Source organism: Scheffersomyces coipomensis (assembly GCF_036884675.1).
Source record: "Scheffersomyces coipomensis strain NRRL Y-17651 chromosome Unknown DFJ63scaffold_9, whole genome shotgun sequence".
Lineage (NCBI taxonomy): Eukaryota > Fungi > Ascomycota > Pichiomycetes > Serinales > Debaryomycetaceae > Scheffersomyces > Scheffersomyces coipomensis.
In genome coordinates this window covers 1-13,115 of record NW_027042900.1, presented here as the reverse complement: position 1 = coordinate 13,115, position 13,115 = coordinate 1, and the positions used below count along the sequence as shown (strand labels likewise).

At 31.0% G+C, this 13,115-nt stretch overlaps 8 protein-coding genes across 8 annotated transcripts; 6 read left to right on the top strand and 2 right to left on the bottom strand. All coding sequences in view use genetic code 12, as the record gives it.

The window, feature by feature from the left end:
• Window positions 1–1,778: 1,778 nt before the first annotated feature.
• Window positions 1,779–2,525, top strand: DFJ63DRAFT_290884 (aminoacyl-tRNA hydrolase; the record flags this gene model as incomplete). The annotated part of the gene is made up of 1 exon (XM_064905354.1): window positions 1,779–2,525. One exon carries the CDS (start codon window positions 1,779–1,781, stop codon window positions 2,523–2,525), a length of 747 nt encoding a protein of 248 aa, XP_064759272.1.
• A 544-nt stretch (window positions 2,526–3,069) lies between these two features.
• Window positions 3,070–3,708, top strand: DFJ63DRAFT_315769 (uncharacterized protein; the record flags this gene model as incomplete). The annotated part of the gene is made up of 1 exon (XM_064906612.1): window positions 3,070–3,708. One exon carries the CDS (start codon window positions 3,070–3,072, stop codon window positions 3,706–3,708), a length of 639 nt encoding a protein of 212 aa, XP_064759271.1.
• Window positions 3,709–3,801: 93 nt separating this feature from the next.
• On the bottom strand, window positions 3,802–4,520 carry DFJ63DRAFT_254731 (uncharacterized protein). Its single transcript, XM_064904468.1, has one exon. It carries the CDS (start codon window positions 4,381–4,383, stop codon window positions 3,895–3,897), a length of 489 nt encoding a protein of 162 aa, XP_064759270.1. The 5' UTR covers window positions 4,384–4,520; the 3' UTR covers window positions 3,802–3,894.
• A 136-nt stretch (window positions 4,521–4,656) lies between these two features.
• Window positions 4,657–7,152, top strand: ZCF30 (Zcf30p; the record flags this gene model as incomplete). Its single annotated transcript, XM_064905363.1, has 3 exons — window positions 4,657–5,023; window positions 5,078–5,225; window positions 5,397–7,152. The coding sequence occupies 3 exons, from the start codon at window positions 4,657–4,659 to the stop codon at window positions 7,150–7,152; spliced, it is 2,271 nt and encodes a 756-aa protein (XP_064759269.1).
• Window positions 7,153–7,248: 96 nt separating this feature from the next.
• Window positions 7,249–9,465, bottom strand: DFJ63DRAFT_291260 (uncharacterized protein; the record flags this gene model as incomplete). The annotated part of the gene is made up of 3 exons (XM_064905383.1): window positions 7,249–8,627; window positions 8,673–9,199; window positions 9,341–9,465. 3 exons carry the CDS (start codon window positions 9,463–9,465, stop codon window positions 7,249–7,251), a joined length of 2,031 nt encoding a protein of 676 aa, XP_064759268.1.
• A 291-nt stretch (window positions 9,466–9,756) lies between these two features.
• On the top strand, window positions 9,757–10,125 carry DFJ63DRAFT_315765 (uncharacterized protein; the record flags this gene model as incomplete). Its single annotated transcript, XM_064906611.1, has 1 exon — window positions 9,757–10,125. The coding sequence occupies one exon, from the start codon at window positions 9,757–9,759 to the stop codon at window positions 10,123–10,125; it is 369 nt and encodes a 122-aa protein (XP_064759267.1).
• A 1,189-nt stretch (window positions 10,126–11,314) lies between these two features.
• DFJ63DRAFT_321175 (uncharacterized protein) lies at window positions 11,315–12,486 on the top strand. Its single transcript, XM_064907299.1, has one exon. It carries the CDS (start codon window positions 11,558–11,560, stop codon window positions 12,362–12,364), a length of 807 nt encoding a protein of 268 aa, XP_064759266.1. The 5' UTR covers window positions 11,315–11,557; the 3' UTR covers window positions 12,365–12,486.
• Window positions 12,487–12,572: 86 nt separating this feature from the next.
• PXA2 (ATP-binding cassette long-chain fatty acid transporter) lies at window positions 12,573–13,115 on the top strand (the record flags this gene model as incomplete). Its single annotated transcript, XM_064904469.1, has 1 exon — window positions 12,573–13,115. A coding segment is annotated over exon 1 (334 nt), but the record flags the coding sequence as incomplete, so codon positions are not given.

Genomic DNA, 13,115 nt, shown 5'->3' with positions numbered 1-13,115 from the left:
ATCAATTTTAATTAAAAAATGTCCATCAGCAATAACCAACCATAAGAAAAAAACATCAGTAACAATAATCAGTTACTACCTTTCATAAAAAGTGCAAATAAAAATATGTTGTAATCTCGAAAATGAATGGACTCTTATAAAAAATGCTTCAACCATGATCAAATCTTTATCTAATAAATTATTACAGCAGCAACCTCTTATGAATAACTTAAATCTATTTTCAACATTCAACAACTAAACGGAGCCTTAATGATAAATTTAATTTATAACCCACTAATAGCATCTTAATATCATAAAAATAACCAGTTCCAAAGACCATTAATACCTATTCAAGATAGCAAATGAAAGATTAAATTCTTAATGACTTAAACTCCTTGTGTGCCATGATTATATTTTGATAATTTGAAATATAATCCATCTTTAGCTAATCATTCCTTCAAAAATCTATCATTCAATAGCACATCATTGACTTAAAAACATTCTTTTATTTTTTCAAACAGCAACAGCTAAATGTAAATTTAATGATGCTTTGCTTGTTGAATGCGTCACTAAGACATTCAGCCGTAGCCAGAACGACTTAAAACAAGTGACTATAGAGTTGATACATGTTAGTAAAGTTAAACTAACATTTATCAAGAATAAGTAATTTATTCGAAATAATTTTGAGTTCGGATGAGTCTCTGAATGGAGCAGCCAACATTCAAGACAGCATCAAACTTATATTTTAATGTTGACTTATTATGATATTAAGTCATTGATATCCTATAACCACCATAAGTTTATGATTAGCTATCGATTTGATTACTCATGGCACACCTCGGTAATAAATTGTAGCAACATGATTATATTCCTGATTCTCTTTCTTGTTTATCTTCAAATTTTGAAATTCTTTACGGCCATTGGATTCTTATTCTTTAGTCTCCTACTAATCATTATAATAATAACCTAATAATAGCTATAGCTGTGACTCTTTGAACCTCTTAGCAGTTTTTGATCTAATAATCACCTCTAAAATAAGTAGAATGTCCTAGATAGGTAATTTGTATCCACAAACCAATAGATCCAGACTTATCTCTTGTTTCTGGTTCTTCTCCATAAATCATTGAACAGCTTTAATTGATTGATCATGGCGAAGTTATCATGAATACTATATATTCGCAGTTATAGATTCTTCCAATTTTTTCTTATCCATTAAGTAGAAAATGATCATGAATGATGAGTAAGTGGAATGATGAATTGATAAGAAAGTTCTTGACAACTCGTAGTTTCACTTCAATTCAAATGTTTGATTTAAACTAGCCTCTAACAATAATAAAATAATTATAATCAATCACATACATAATATTTTAGGAGATGAAGGGAATTGAGCATCTTGAAACCATCTAAGTTACCTTTTTCCAAAACCTAGCACCAGTAATTGCAAGTTATATGTCTTGAAAGATAATGCTGCCAAATTATTTTAGCCGACTATGAAAGCTTTCTTAACTAAATAAAACCAACCAATACATCCACACCAAACGTTAAACTAAATATTCATGATAAGTGGTGACTTGAATATGACTGCAACATACTCTTGTGATGATTTGATGGTTGTGATTGATGGATGTTGTTGTTGTTGTAAATATTATGATCCACAAATAAAAAGGTTTGCAAAATTTGCAAAAGGCAGTTTTTATTTTTTTTTGGTTCTTTTGCGATACAGCCTTAAAAATTTATTTTGATGAAATATTTATTTAACCGTTTTTGGCAACACTACAAAGGAAAGGAGAGGATAGAATATGTTGATAAGACATTTGTATAAGTCGTATTTTGTGCCTATACGACGTAACCCTGGTTTAAATAATACTAGGTGTTTGTTTATAGCTTCAATCGGGAATCCTGAACCAGAATATGAAGGAACCAGACATAATATTGGACATCGATTTATTGATCAATTGATTAATATTTATTGGAAACAACATTTAATTAAAGAAGGAGATCATTATTTCAAGTCGAAACGGTATCCTAATATAGTATTGTTTAAGTCAAATGATTCATTAATGAATTTACAAGGTTATGCTATTTCAAAACATTATCAACAATTTCAACAAGAAGGTAGTAAATTAATTATTTTACATGATGAACTACAAATAGCAGTGGGTAAATATCAAATAAGGAAACCAGGCACAAGTCCAAGAGGTCATAATGGTTTAAAATCAATTAATAAATTCATTTCAAATGATAAGTATACTAAAGTAGCTATTGGAATTGGTAGACCACCAGATAAAAAGAATGTTATAGATTATGTTATGACCAAGTTTAAAGATAATGAATTAGAAGCTATTGATTTCGAAGTATTACCTAAATGTTTAATAGAGTTGGAAAAGTTAGTTGAAAAGGATTTACATGAAGTTAAGATTAAACAACAACAAAAACAATTACAATCAACCCTGGAAAGGTCCAATAATGATATTTTACCCATTGAACCTGTTATTAATACTTCACCTGATACCACCAATCAATCCACATCCTCATCCCAATCCTAATCTTGTATATATATATATATATATGTATATAGTTGTATCATTTGTTAATATGAATTATTATATAGAGATTTAAATTTACACGCATTTTGATGTTTGATGTTTGATTTTTGTTTGTGTACAACAGAAATTAACACTGTAACTGTTTTGCTCTTACTTTAATTAAACAGTATAACAAAGCCATTGATAATTGGATTTATAGATTTTATAGTGGTGGGGATCCATTTGATATAGGGGCAGGTTAATAGATTATAATTGTTCAAATCCTGATAAACACCATAAACAATGACGGAGTTCAATCTAAGTCTAACAGCAGAAAGATCTGTAGTTAGAGAATCATTAAAAGGTATGTTTATTAAAGTTGGGATAACAGACATCAATAGCCTTCAATGGCAATATTTGATAATGTTCTGATTATTCATAATGAATTATTGTTGATTAATACTAACTTAATGTTCATTTAGGTATAATATGGACCATATTTTTTAATAGAGTACTAGGACCGATAAGTCCCACTACAGTTGACTTCTTTAATGTAACATATCCTATGGCATCCAATTTATATGATTTAGATTCAATCATCGATGAAAAGATTAATCAATTAATAAAAGCAAACTTTGATAATATACAACCGAATAGATCAAAAATAGCTAAAGTAATCATTAAATTTCTTGATCCAAAATCAAAAAAGGATAGAAAAAGTATTTTATCAATAACAAACCCATCAGGATCATCTACAGGTGGAGGATCAACGGCAGTTTCAGCTGGAGGATGGTTCACAAGTACTTCTGTTCCAACAAATCAAAATCAAATCCTTGATGAATATACATGGGAAGTTTGGAATATACTGGTAGAATGTTTCCCTATCGAAGATTTACTGATACAAGATAATAATCAAGGCAAGTCAACAAGTGGAAATAATCGTAAAGATTCAACATCTAGATCTACAAGTACTTATTCATCCGATCAAATAAACAATCCGAAAATAAAGCAGTCTATTCAAAGCTTAGAGGCAAATTTAATTGACATTTATCAAATTATTGAATTAAATATAGATAATGTCCCTCCTATAACTTCAACAGCAAGTATACCATATCCATATGCAATCATAATAGATCAAAACAAACCAGACTCAATAACGACTACCACTTCTACTACAACTTCAAATCAATGGTGGAATTCTTAAAAAGAGTAATGGTTGGATTATAGCAGCAAATCACTATACATAATCACAACTTATTCAATTCATTTTGTACATATATCAATATTTATCTTCTTAATATATGAAGTCTTTAATAATATTCAACTAAATAAATAAATAAAATTGATAACTAAACGTTCTTTTATGACATTAAAAGTGAAATGAACACTTTTATAAATTGGCACTATACAATCCTTCTTCACCTCGAACTAAAATACATTCATCTTCATGCACAACTTTTTCACCTAACCCAATATTATCAGCTGTCTCCAAAACTTCAGCATTATAACTACCTGGTTGAAACCATAAACCTTTAATTAACGTTTGATAATTTGGATTTGTAGCAATCTCTTTCAAAGTTGTCACTGTAATATGAGGTGGAGTTAAAAATGAAATACTCAACCCATCAGCTTTACTTAAGTGATATGCATCCAAATCTTCTCCTCTATTAATAGATTCCAAAACATTACTAACGTTAGATATAACTGGTTGTCCTAAGATTTCCTTCTCTTTAGGATTTATGGGAATAACTGGTATATCATGACCAACATACCAATTTGTGATTTTAAATCCAAACTTACTAGGATTATTACTGGCTCCAGCAACAGCATACTGTCTCTGAGGTCCAAAGAATGATTTAATTTTAGATTTCATGGACATAGTTGATACTTTTGGTTTGATCAATCACTTCTTTTGATTAATAATAATTCGATTCCCATATTTTTGTACTGTGAAAATCTGGGGCAAAAACCAAATCCCATATAAAACTGCAAAAAGATTACAATTTACAGTTTCTGGTGTTCTTTACAGTTTTGATATACTTTTTACAGGTTATGATATTTTTAGTTTTCATTTTTTTTTTTTATTTACAGCTCTTTGTTTAAGTATTATAAGGACCTTTACTTCAAAAGGCATCAGATCAAAGAATAGGCAATGGCCAAAGAAAAAAGAACGAAACCGTGTTCAAATTGCAAACGATCGAAAGTCAAATGTATATATAACAACTCGCTCCCGTGTGAACGATGTATTAAAACAGGTCAATCAATCAATTGTCAATTTGTACCCAAATTACCTTCTTTAAAACTACCACCATTCAATAAAAATGATTCAACTCATGAGGTGAGTCTTCCGCCGTTATCTGTCAGTGGAGTTGGTAATAGAACCAGCGGCAGCCATGCTCTTTCAAACGCAGCATCGACTCCAACAACACAACAACAACAACAACAACTGCAGCAACTGCAACTGCAACTGCAACTGCAAATACTACCACCACCATTACCACCATCTATTCAAAATTCAAGTCAATACTTAATACCGACAAGTACGATTGCCAATAATGGAGGAACAAACAAAGAAACTCAATGGAAGTCTCAAATGGAAGATAGGATGAATAATGTGGATAATAAATTAAATGATTTAGTGGAGATTTTAAAGATGAATCAACAATATTTATTAGAATCACAACGACGCTTGCAACAACCAACACCACAACCACCACCTCAGTTACAGAACCAAAACCAGATACCACCTTCTTATTATAATAATTCATATATTCAACCCCAACTACAGCCACTGCCACAAATACAAACTCAACCACTCCCACCAAACATTCTACCCCCTCACCCTGCAAGCCAAAGATTATTGAATGGTACTTCCAATCATGGTAATCGCAGTTATACCCCCATTAATCCATCTCCATTACCCCGTCTCTCGACTTCTCCACCTCAAGAGCCAATAGTCCCACCTCCAAGTATTAATTCGCAAAATCTCAAACGTATAATGTCAGAGTCCAACTTAAATACTCATAAAAAGCAAAAGATTGATATACCAGAAGATTTCCGATTGGGATATTTAAGTAAGGAAGAAGCTACAGAATTATTTAAATTTTTCGATACTAATATATCTCAACAATTATTTGGATTTGAAATTTCCAAGATATCAATCGATTCAATTTGGGATTCTTGTCCTTTATTAGTATGTGCTATATGTGCCATCTCATCAATCCATCATCCGAAATTAGGAAATAAATCAGCAACATTACAGAAATATTTACATCACCTATGCTCAACCATATTATATAAAGGTAAACCGACTAATGAAACTGATGGATTTAACACTATTGTTGCCTTAGTGTTTTGTAGTTTTTGGTTAACTGATTCTCAGATGTTTACTGGGTTAGCATTACAATTAGCTAAAGAATTTGGATTAAATAATCCATATACTTCAAATAAAGAGAAATTGAAATTATGGTATTTATTATATGTATTGGATGGTCAACAAAGTTTAACATTTAATAGACAACCATTAGTTAATTCTCAAGAATATTCATTAAAGAATAGTCGGGAAATTTTATTATCTAAAAAATTAGCTATAAAAAGTTCAGTATCACAAAACAATCTATTAACAGAAAGTGATGAAAAGAATAATGATGATGAAGATGATGATGATAAAGAAAAACAATCGGAAAGATTTACAGACATGAGATTAGTATCTCAAGTTGAATATAATCAAGCCTTGAATGAAGCATTTAGAGGAAATGCGTGGGATCTTTTAGTTCCATCTTCATTTGGTATACCATCAAAATCAAATTTAGAATTAGATAGATGGATGGTATCATGGACTGTTTTATTAGCCCCAGGTAATAATGGTACAGTTTGGTCATCCAAATCTACTTTGATATATTATAATTTTGCCAAAATGCATATTAATTCCACTGCAGTAAGGCAATTACAGATTAACCCTAGTGATGATGGTAGTATGCTTCCGAAATGGGATGTTACCAAAATGCAAACTGATAAAAGAATAGAAAGTTCATCATCAGATTCATCATCAAATCAAAATCAATCTTTAACAGTGGAAGATGAAGATGAATTCATATCAAATAAGGAATTAATGTCGGAAGATGAAACGATCATCAATGCTAATATAGCAGTCATTGCTGCTCAAACCGTATTGAACTTGGTGATTAATGACAATGATATATTAGATAATTTGAAATATGTGCCAGTACATATTCATATCATGCTTTATTATGCTGCTTTATTATTATTGAATCCACCATTTAAATCAAATAATAAATCGATTAATTTTTCTGAAAAGGATTATTATTTAAAAGTCTTGGAAAATTTAAAGATTGTGAAGAATCTTCAAAAGAAAATATATACAAATTTACCTATTGATATTAAATTTGGGAATCGATTAATTAAAAGTTTAGATCAAATCATCGATGAAAAATTATCCAATATTAAACAATTTGTAAATGAATTATCGGGTAATGATGAAGATAAGTTACTATTAGAACGTCAAATCATGGTGTTAACCGATGATACTAAGAACATTGTGGAGATTTTTGATCAAGAATCTATGAGTAAAAGTACAACACCTGAAAGAATTGCAGCTTGGCCAGGATCAAATCATGGTCATCCATAGAGATTATAGAAAAGATATACAAATAATGCAAAAACTCTCTTATATTTATTTAATAATTTAAAACACAAGAGAAAAATCTATTTACTCTGCCTGTTGTTATTGTAAAAATGGATCATTAAGTAATTCATTAACGTTTGATCTTTCGGTTGGATCCCAGATAAAGATGTTATTTAAAAATTTGATAAATAATTTATTTAGCAATTGATTATTGTGATCTGAAGAAGAATATTTATTTAAATTTAAATTAATTTCTAAGTTTTTTGAATTTAATTTAAATTGTTTTTTGTTGGTTGAAGTGCTATTATTAGGACCGGGATTATTAAGATGAAAATTTAATAAGGACATATTGATTTTACCATTAATATCAAATATCTTAAATAGAAGAGTTTTCTTAATTTGTTTTTCATTAATTAAAGATGGAATTTGTAAATTATTATGAGGAATAGATTGATTAGTTGATTTATTTAAAACTTTTCTTAATCTTAATATAGTTGAAGATTTTGGAGCTCCAAAATATTCTAAAATAAATCCAATTTGTTCAATTTCATTTTTACCTGGTAATAAAGGAATTCCTAAAAATAATTCAACTATTACACATCCTAATGACCAAATATCAATTTTTTCAGTATAATTTGCTCCTAATATAACTTCTGGCGCTCTATAAAATCGAGATTGAATATAAGTAAATGATATTTCATTTTTATAACATGATGAACCAAAATCAATTATTTTAATCCCTATTGAGTTTGATTGAGGATTTGATGGTAATTTGATCATTATATTTTCAGGTTTAATATCACAATGAATTATATCTAATTGATGTAAGAATTGTAAACCATTTAATAATTGCAGGGTAAAAGTTTGAATGATTGGTAACGATAAACCTCTAAAATTGATAACTTCTAAAAGTGAATATAAATTGATGGATAATAATTCTGTTACAATACACATATGACTTCTAAAATTGAAATGATCATAATATTTTAAGATATTATCATTCAGATTTTCTTTATTTAGGAATTTTAATACTTTAATTTCATTAATAGATTGTAATGACCAATTTAAATCATTTTTAATGATTTTTACCGCCACTATTTTATTTGATTTATGATCTATACTTTTAATCACATTACCAAATGATCCATTACCTAACATATTTTTAATTTCATATCTATAATTGATATGATCATGAGGGATGACGATATAATTTCCACATTTATCATCAAATCCAAAGTTAGTATTATAGTTGGTAATGTTTATGTTACGATTGATTGAAGTTGGTGCATAATAAATATCAGCTTTTCGTATAATTTCACCTCTTTCATATACATTTAGTTTATTGAGAAGAATTTCATCAGCTGTGAATGGTTTGGTTCCCACAGAATTATTGTCATTTTCACTGGCAAATGTGAATAAGGAAGGATCACGTTCATGAAGTATTTGATATAAATCTGGAATGGTTGATATTTTTCTATCTACTTGATCAAACTGTTGTATTGGTTGTTGTTGTAATTGACGACGACTCAATTCACTTGGATTTGATGGTGATGGTGGTGGTGGTGGTTTGGGATATAATCTATTAAATACATTAGAATCAGGAATTGGTTGTGATGCATTTCTTTTTATGATCGATCTATTATCTCTTGTAGGTGAATATTCAATATTTTGATTTAAAATTTTATTTGGTGATAGATTTAAATTAGTGATATCTATTGGAGCTAGTTTTGGAGGATGATAATGTTTTAAATTATGGGCTGGAGATGAATAAGGTAATGTGGATGATACGTATCTTCTTGTTCTTTGAGGTTCTAGTCTTTTTTTAGGTATGGTTGATGGGATAGATGGAGAAGTAGATGAAGGAGTATTCATTATAAAGGGATTATTTTTCTTTTTAAGAGATGAAGATGTATCTTTCATGAAGGAGAATTGATATTGTTGTTTTGAAGTTGATTTTTCTGACATGGGATAACTTATGATTCTCTTATCCAGAGGTAATTTAATGGTTGACATTGATTTAGTGGTTGATGAGATGATACGAGATGGAGTTCTTGGGTTTATAATAGAAGAAAGAGAACCATTGGAGGGTAATGATGGGATCTTTGAGGAGTTAGATCTTGATCTTGATTTTGATGATGGAGATGGAGATGAGGATGATGATAATGAAGAAGATAAGGTTCTTGATGATAACGGTTGTGATGGTGGTTGTAAATCTGGGATTAGACTTTTTGGATATAGTTTCCTCCTTCTGAAGGAAGACTTATTGATATCAATTTTCGATAGATCATTCTCCACGCATGATATACCTTCTGACATCGTTTAATCACTGATCATATACCGTATATACCCTGAACTAATGAAGTATCAAATGTGGTATAGATAGGATCTGAAACTAAAGTTTTGAATATTTTGGTTTGTTGACAAAATGGAAATGACACGACTTCTCTCCCTAGACTTTTCTCCCTTAGGGAGAACTCTCCCTAAAGTAATTTTATTTTCTCCTCCTCCTCCCTCAAAACGGAAAAGGAAAAGGAATAAAAAAGAGATTGATTATATATATATATATGTGTTATAACTGATCTGATCAATGATAAGGTTAAATAAAGGATGAGTAAAGTTATAACCAATCCAGCCACTTATAGTCAACGAGAAATACTATTGTTATCCCAATTATTATATGTCAATAATTTACAAGATGAAAAACTGATTGATTCAGCATCAGATGAATTAATATCAACCATTTTAACTGAATTTAAGAATCATGTGGTAATGAAATTAGATAATAAACAGATTAAATTGAATACTAAGATTCAATTAAAAGAATTATATAGCAATCTATTAGCTCAGAATGGTGTTAATAATACCGAAGATTTGGCTAATACTACTTATTTTGGCAGAATGGATCAATTAAATCAACAAATAGCTCACCATAAACAAGAATTCGTTGATACTTTACAAGACAGTAAACATCAATAATTGATGTTACTGTACCAAGTTTCACTTTGTTTAATAATGATTAATGTTTATGATAATAGTATAGTTATGGTCTTTTTAGTTATAATGGTTTTAGTTAGGTAGTTATAATACAAAAGTCTGTCTGTCTCACTTTAAATTATGTCTCCAATAATGACATCAATGTCGTTTTGTAGTACACGATTATTGTCGTCGGGCTCGCTTTTTTACACATTTTAGTAGGGAACAAACATCAATCATCATCGAAAAAGGATTATTTGGCAACAACTTATTTCGATCTGATCTTTACTTTAGAACAACATTAAGAAGTCTGATCATTTAAATCATCAAAGCAGTATCATATCATTCTCATCCAAGGTCTTCAATCACTAACCACATTGTCTCTTTCAGTTCTCATTTCCCCACATTTCGGTTAAATATTCAATGTCATCATTACCAGTGGGTGTATCCCCAAGACTCACAAATTCATTAGCTCTATCCCTATTCGATGTATATTAATCAAAATCGATCATTATTCTTAAACACAGCTTATATCATTCAACATCCCAAAGAGAGAGATCGTTTGCCACTCTGATAGCTTTGAAGATTTATTCAACATTAATTTCTAATAAACACAGTTAAGAGGAATATAATAGAAAACAAAGGCTAAACAAGAAGCTGAGAAAGCTACACAAGAAGCTGAAAAAACAAGACAGGAAGATGAGATTAAAGCTCAGCAAGCTAAGAAAGAAGCACTTATAAAAACCAAAAAAAAGCGGCTTTGATCAGAGCAAAGAAGGAGGCTAAGTTAAAGGAACAACAACAAAAGGAAGCATATCAACAGCACTTGCAACAACAACAACAACGACAAGAGTTTTTCGACCAATTCTTCAGCAACAACTTGTTCAATCCGGCTAATGTTGGCGCCCACAGCCATAGTGCCAACCAAGGTTTAAACTCCAACATGCCGAATCAATTCGATCCGCCGCTTCAACTCCTAACACAGTTACTTCCGATACGGAGATTCTAGTCATTGATAAACTCTAGTCATCTTCATCTCCAGTGGCAACGGAAAAGAAAGCTAGGACTTAATGAGTCAGAATATGTCTTATTGAATAAGAAATTCCACCCCAATAGTTATTTATAGCATAATTTACATAGTTTAGAATTTTATTTACGTTAATAGATGTAATTACGAAACCTTAACCCCGTCGCCCGGTATCGAACCGACTGTTTTGTATATATTATCTATGTAGTTGTTAGTTATTTGTCCGTTTGCGGTCCGGGTTATATCGGCATGCCAGTGAAAAAATAAGGTGATCTTCGAAAGTTGCGAATTTTAGGTAGTCGCCACTGACTTACGCCTTCGTTGGGAACTATTAAAATGGCATGGTTTGGGCCAGTTTTGAAAAGAAAGATCACATAGATGTAATCCAAGGTAGTATCGAAAGCAAGTATGGTATTGCAAAAGTCAATTGCCGTTTTTGGAGGTAATGGTCTTCTTGGGCGCAAAATCTGTGAACTAGGCGTTCAGAGAGGATACGAAGTCACTTCGTTCTCTCGTAGTGGTAGACCACCCAAGACCGAGAAGAATCAGACATGGATAGAGAAAGTACAATGGGAAAAGGCAGATATATTCGATGCCTCGAGTTACCAGTCCAAGTTATCCCAGTTTGGTACTGTCGTACACCTTGTTGGAATCTTACTTGAAGACACTTCATATAAGAACACCATCAATTCGAGCAGCAACTTCTTCGGTGAATTACTGCATTTGGTCGGCACCATAAGACATTCAAATCCCATGCAGAGAGCTGAAGGTGACCGTACTTCGTACGAGGCCGTGCAACGTGATACTGCTGTATTATTAGCTGATACCTTTTTGCAGGAACAAAAGGAGAATCCTAGCTACATCTACTTATCAGCTGATCAACAGGTCCCAATGATTCCCGTTCGTTATATCAAGTCTAAGAGAGATGCAGAGTCCTTGTTATCAAAAAAGGAAGGCTTGAGGTTTATTGCCATGAGACCAGGAATGATGTACGAGGAAAATCCCGAAGTTTTCACTACAAGAGATAGAATTGCAGGTGTTATCAGAGGTATTTATAATATGAAACAGCTTCTCGTGGGAAACCATATTTCGTTTTTAAATCACACATTAAGACCAATTGTTTCCACGGAAAAGGTGGCAATATCTTTATTCCAGAATTTAGAGAACCCCGACTTCAAAGGAGTTGTTTACTTGGATGATATCGCAAAAATCTAAACCGTCAAACCAAGTAGAAATTAGTAATACTGTAATAATTGTGAACTTGTAAATAGTTAATTCAAATTAAATTCATAAGAAAAATTATGTCTCTAATAATGACATCAATGTCGTTTTGTAGAAAATGTCGTCGGAGTCTCTCTTTTTCTCTTGTTTTTACATGTGATATTTTAGTGGAGAACCCGACCAAATCTAACCATCATCAAATCAATCATCATCATCATCATCAATCATCAACAAATGAATTATTTGGCAACAACTCATTTTGATCTGGTTGATCTTCACTTTATATCATTATAATCTATATTAACAAGTCTTATATCATCAACCATCTCTAAGTCATTCATCACCAAAGTCTTCAATCACTAACCTTGTTCCCTTCAGTTCTCATTTCCCCACATTTCGGTTAAATATCCAATGTCATCTTTACCAGTGGGTGTATCCCCAAGACCCACAAATTCATTAGCTTTGTCCCTATTCAATGTATATAAATCAAATCGTTCATTATTCTTAAACACAGCTTATATCATTCTATTAACTGCTGCCTTTTCAAGAGCTACAAATACCGGTGATCCCGAATCAAAGAAAGCTAAAAGTTCATCGTCATCATCATCATCAACAACAACAACAACTACATCTACTGATGTTGAAACTAAAGATGAAAAGAAGAAAAAACATCCTCATATTTCAAAAGACTCATTTAAACGATTAGCCAAAGCCGTGGTACCTTCAATATATGATCATACTATTG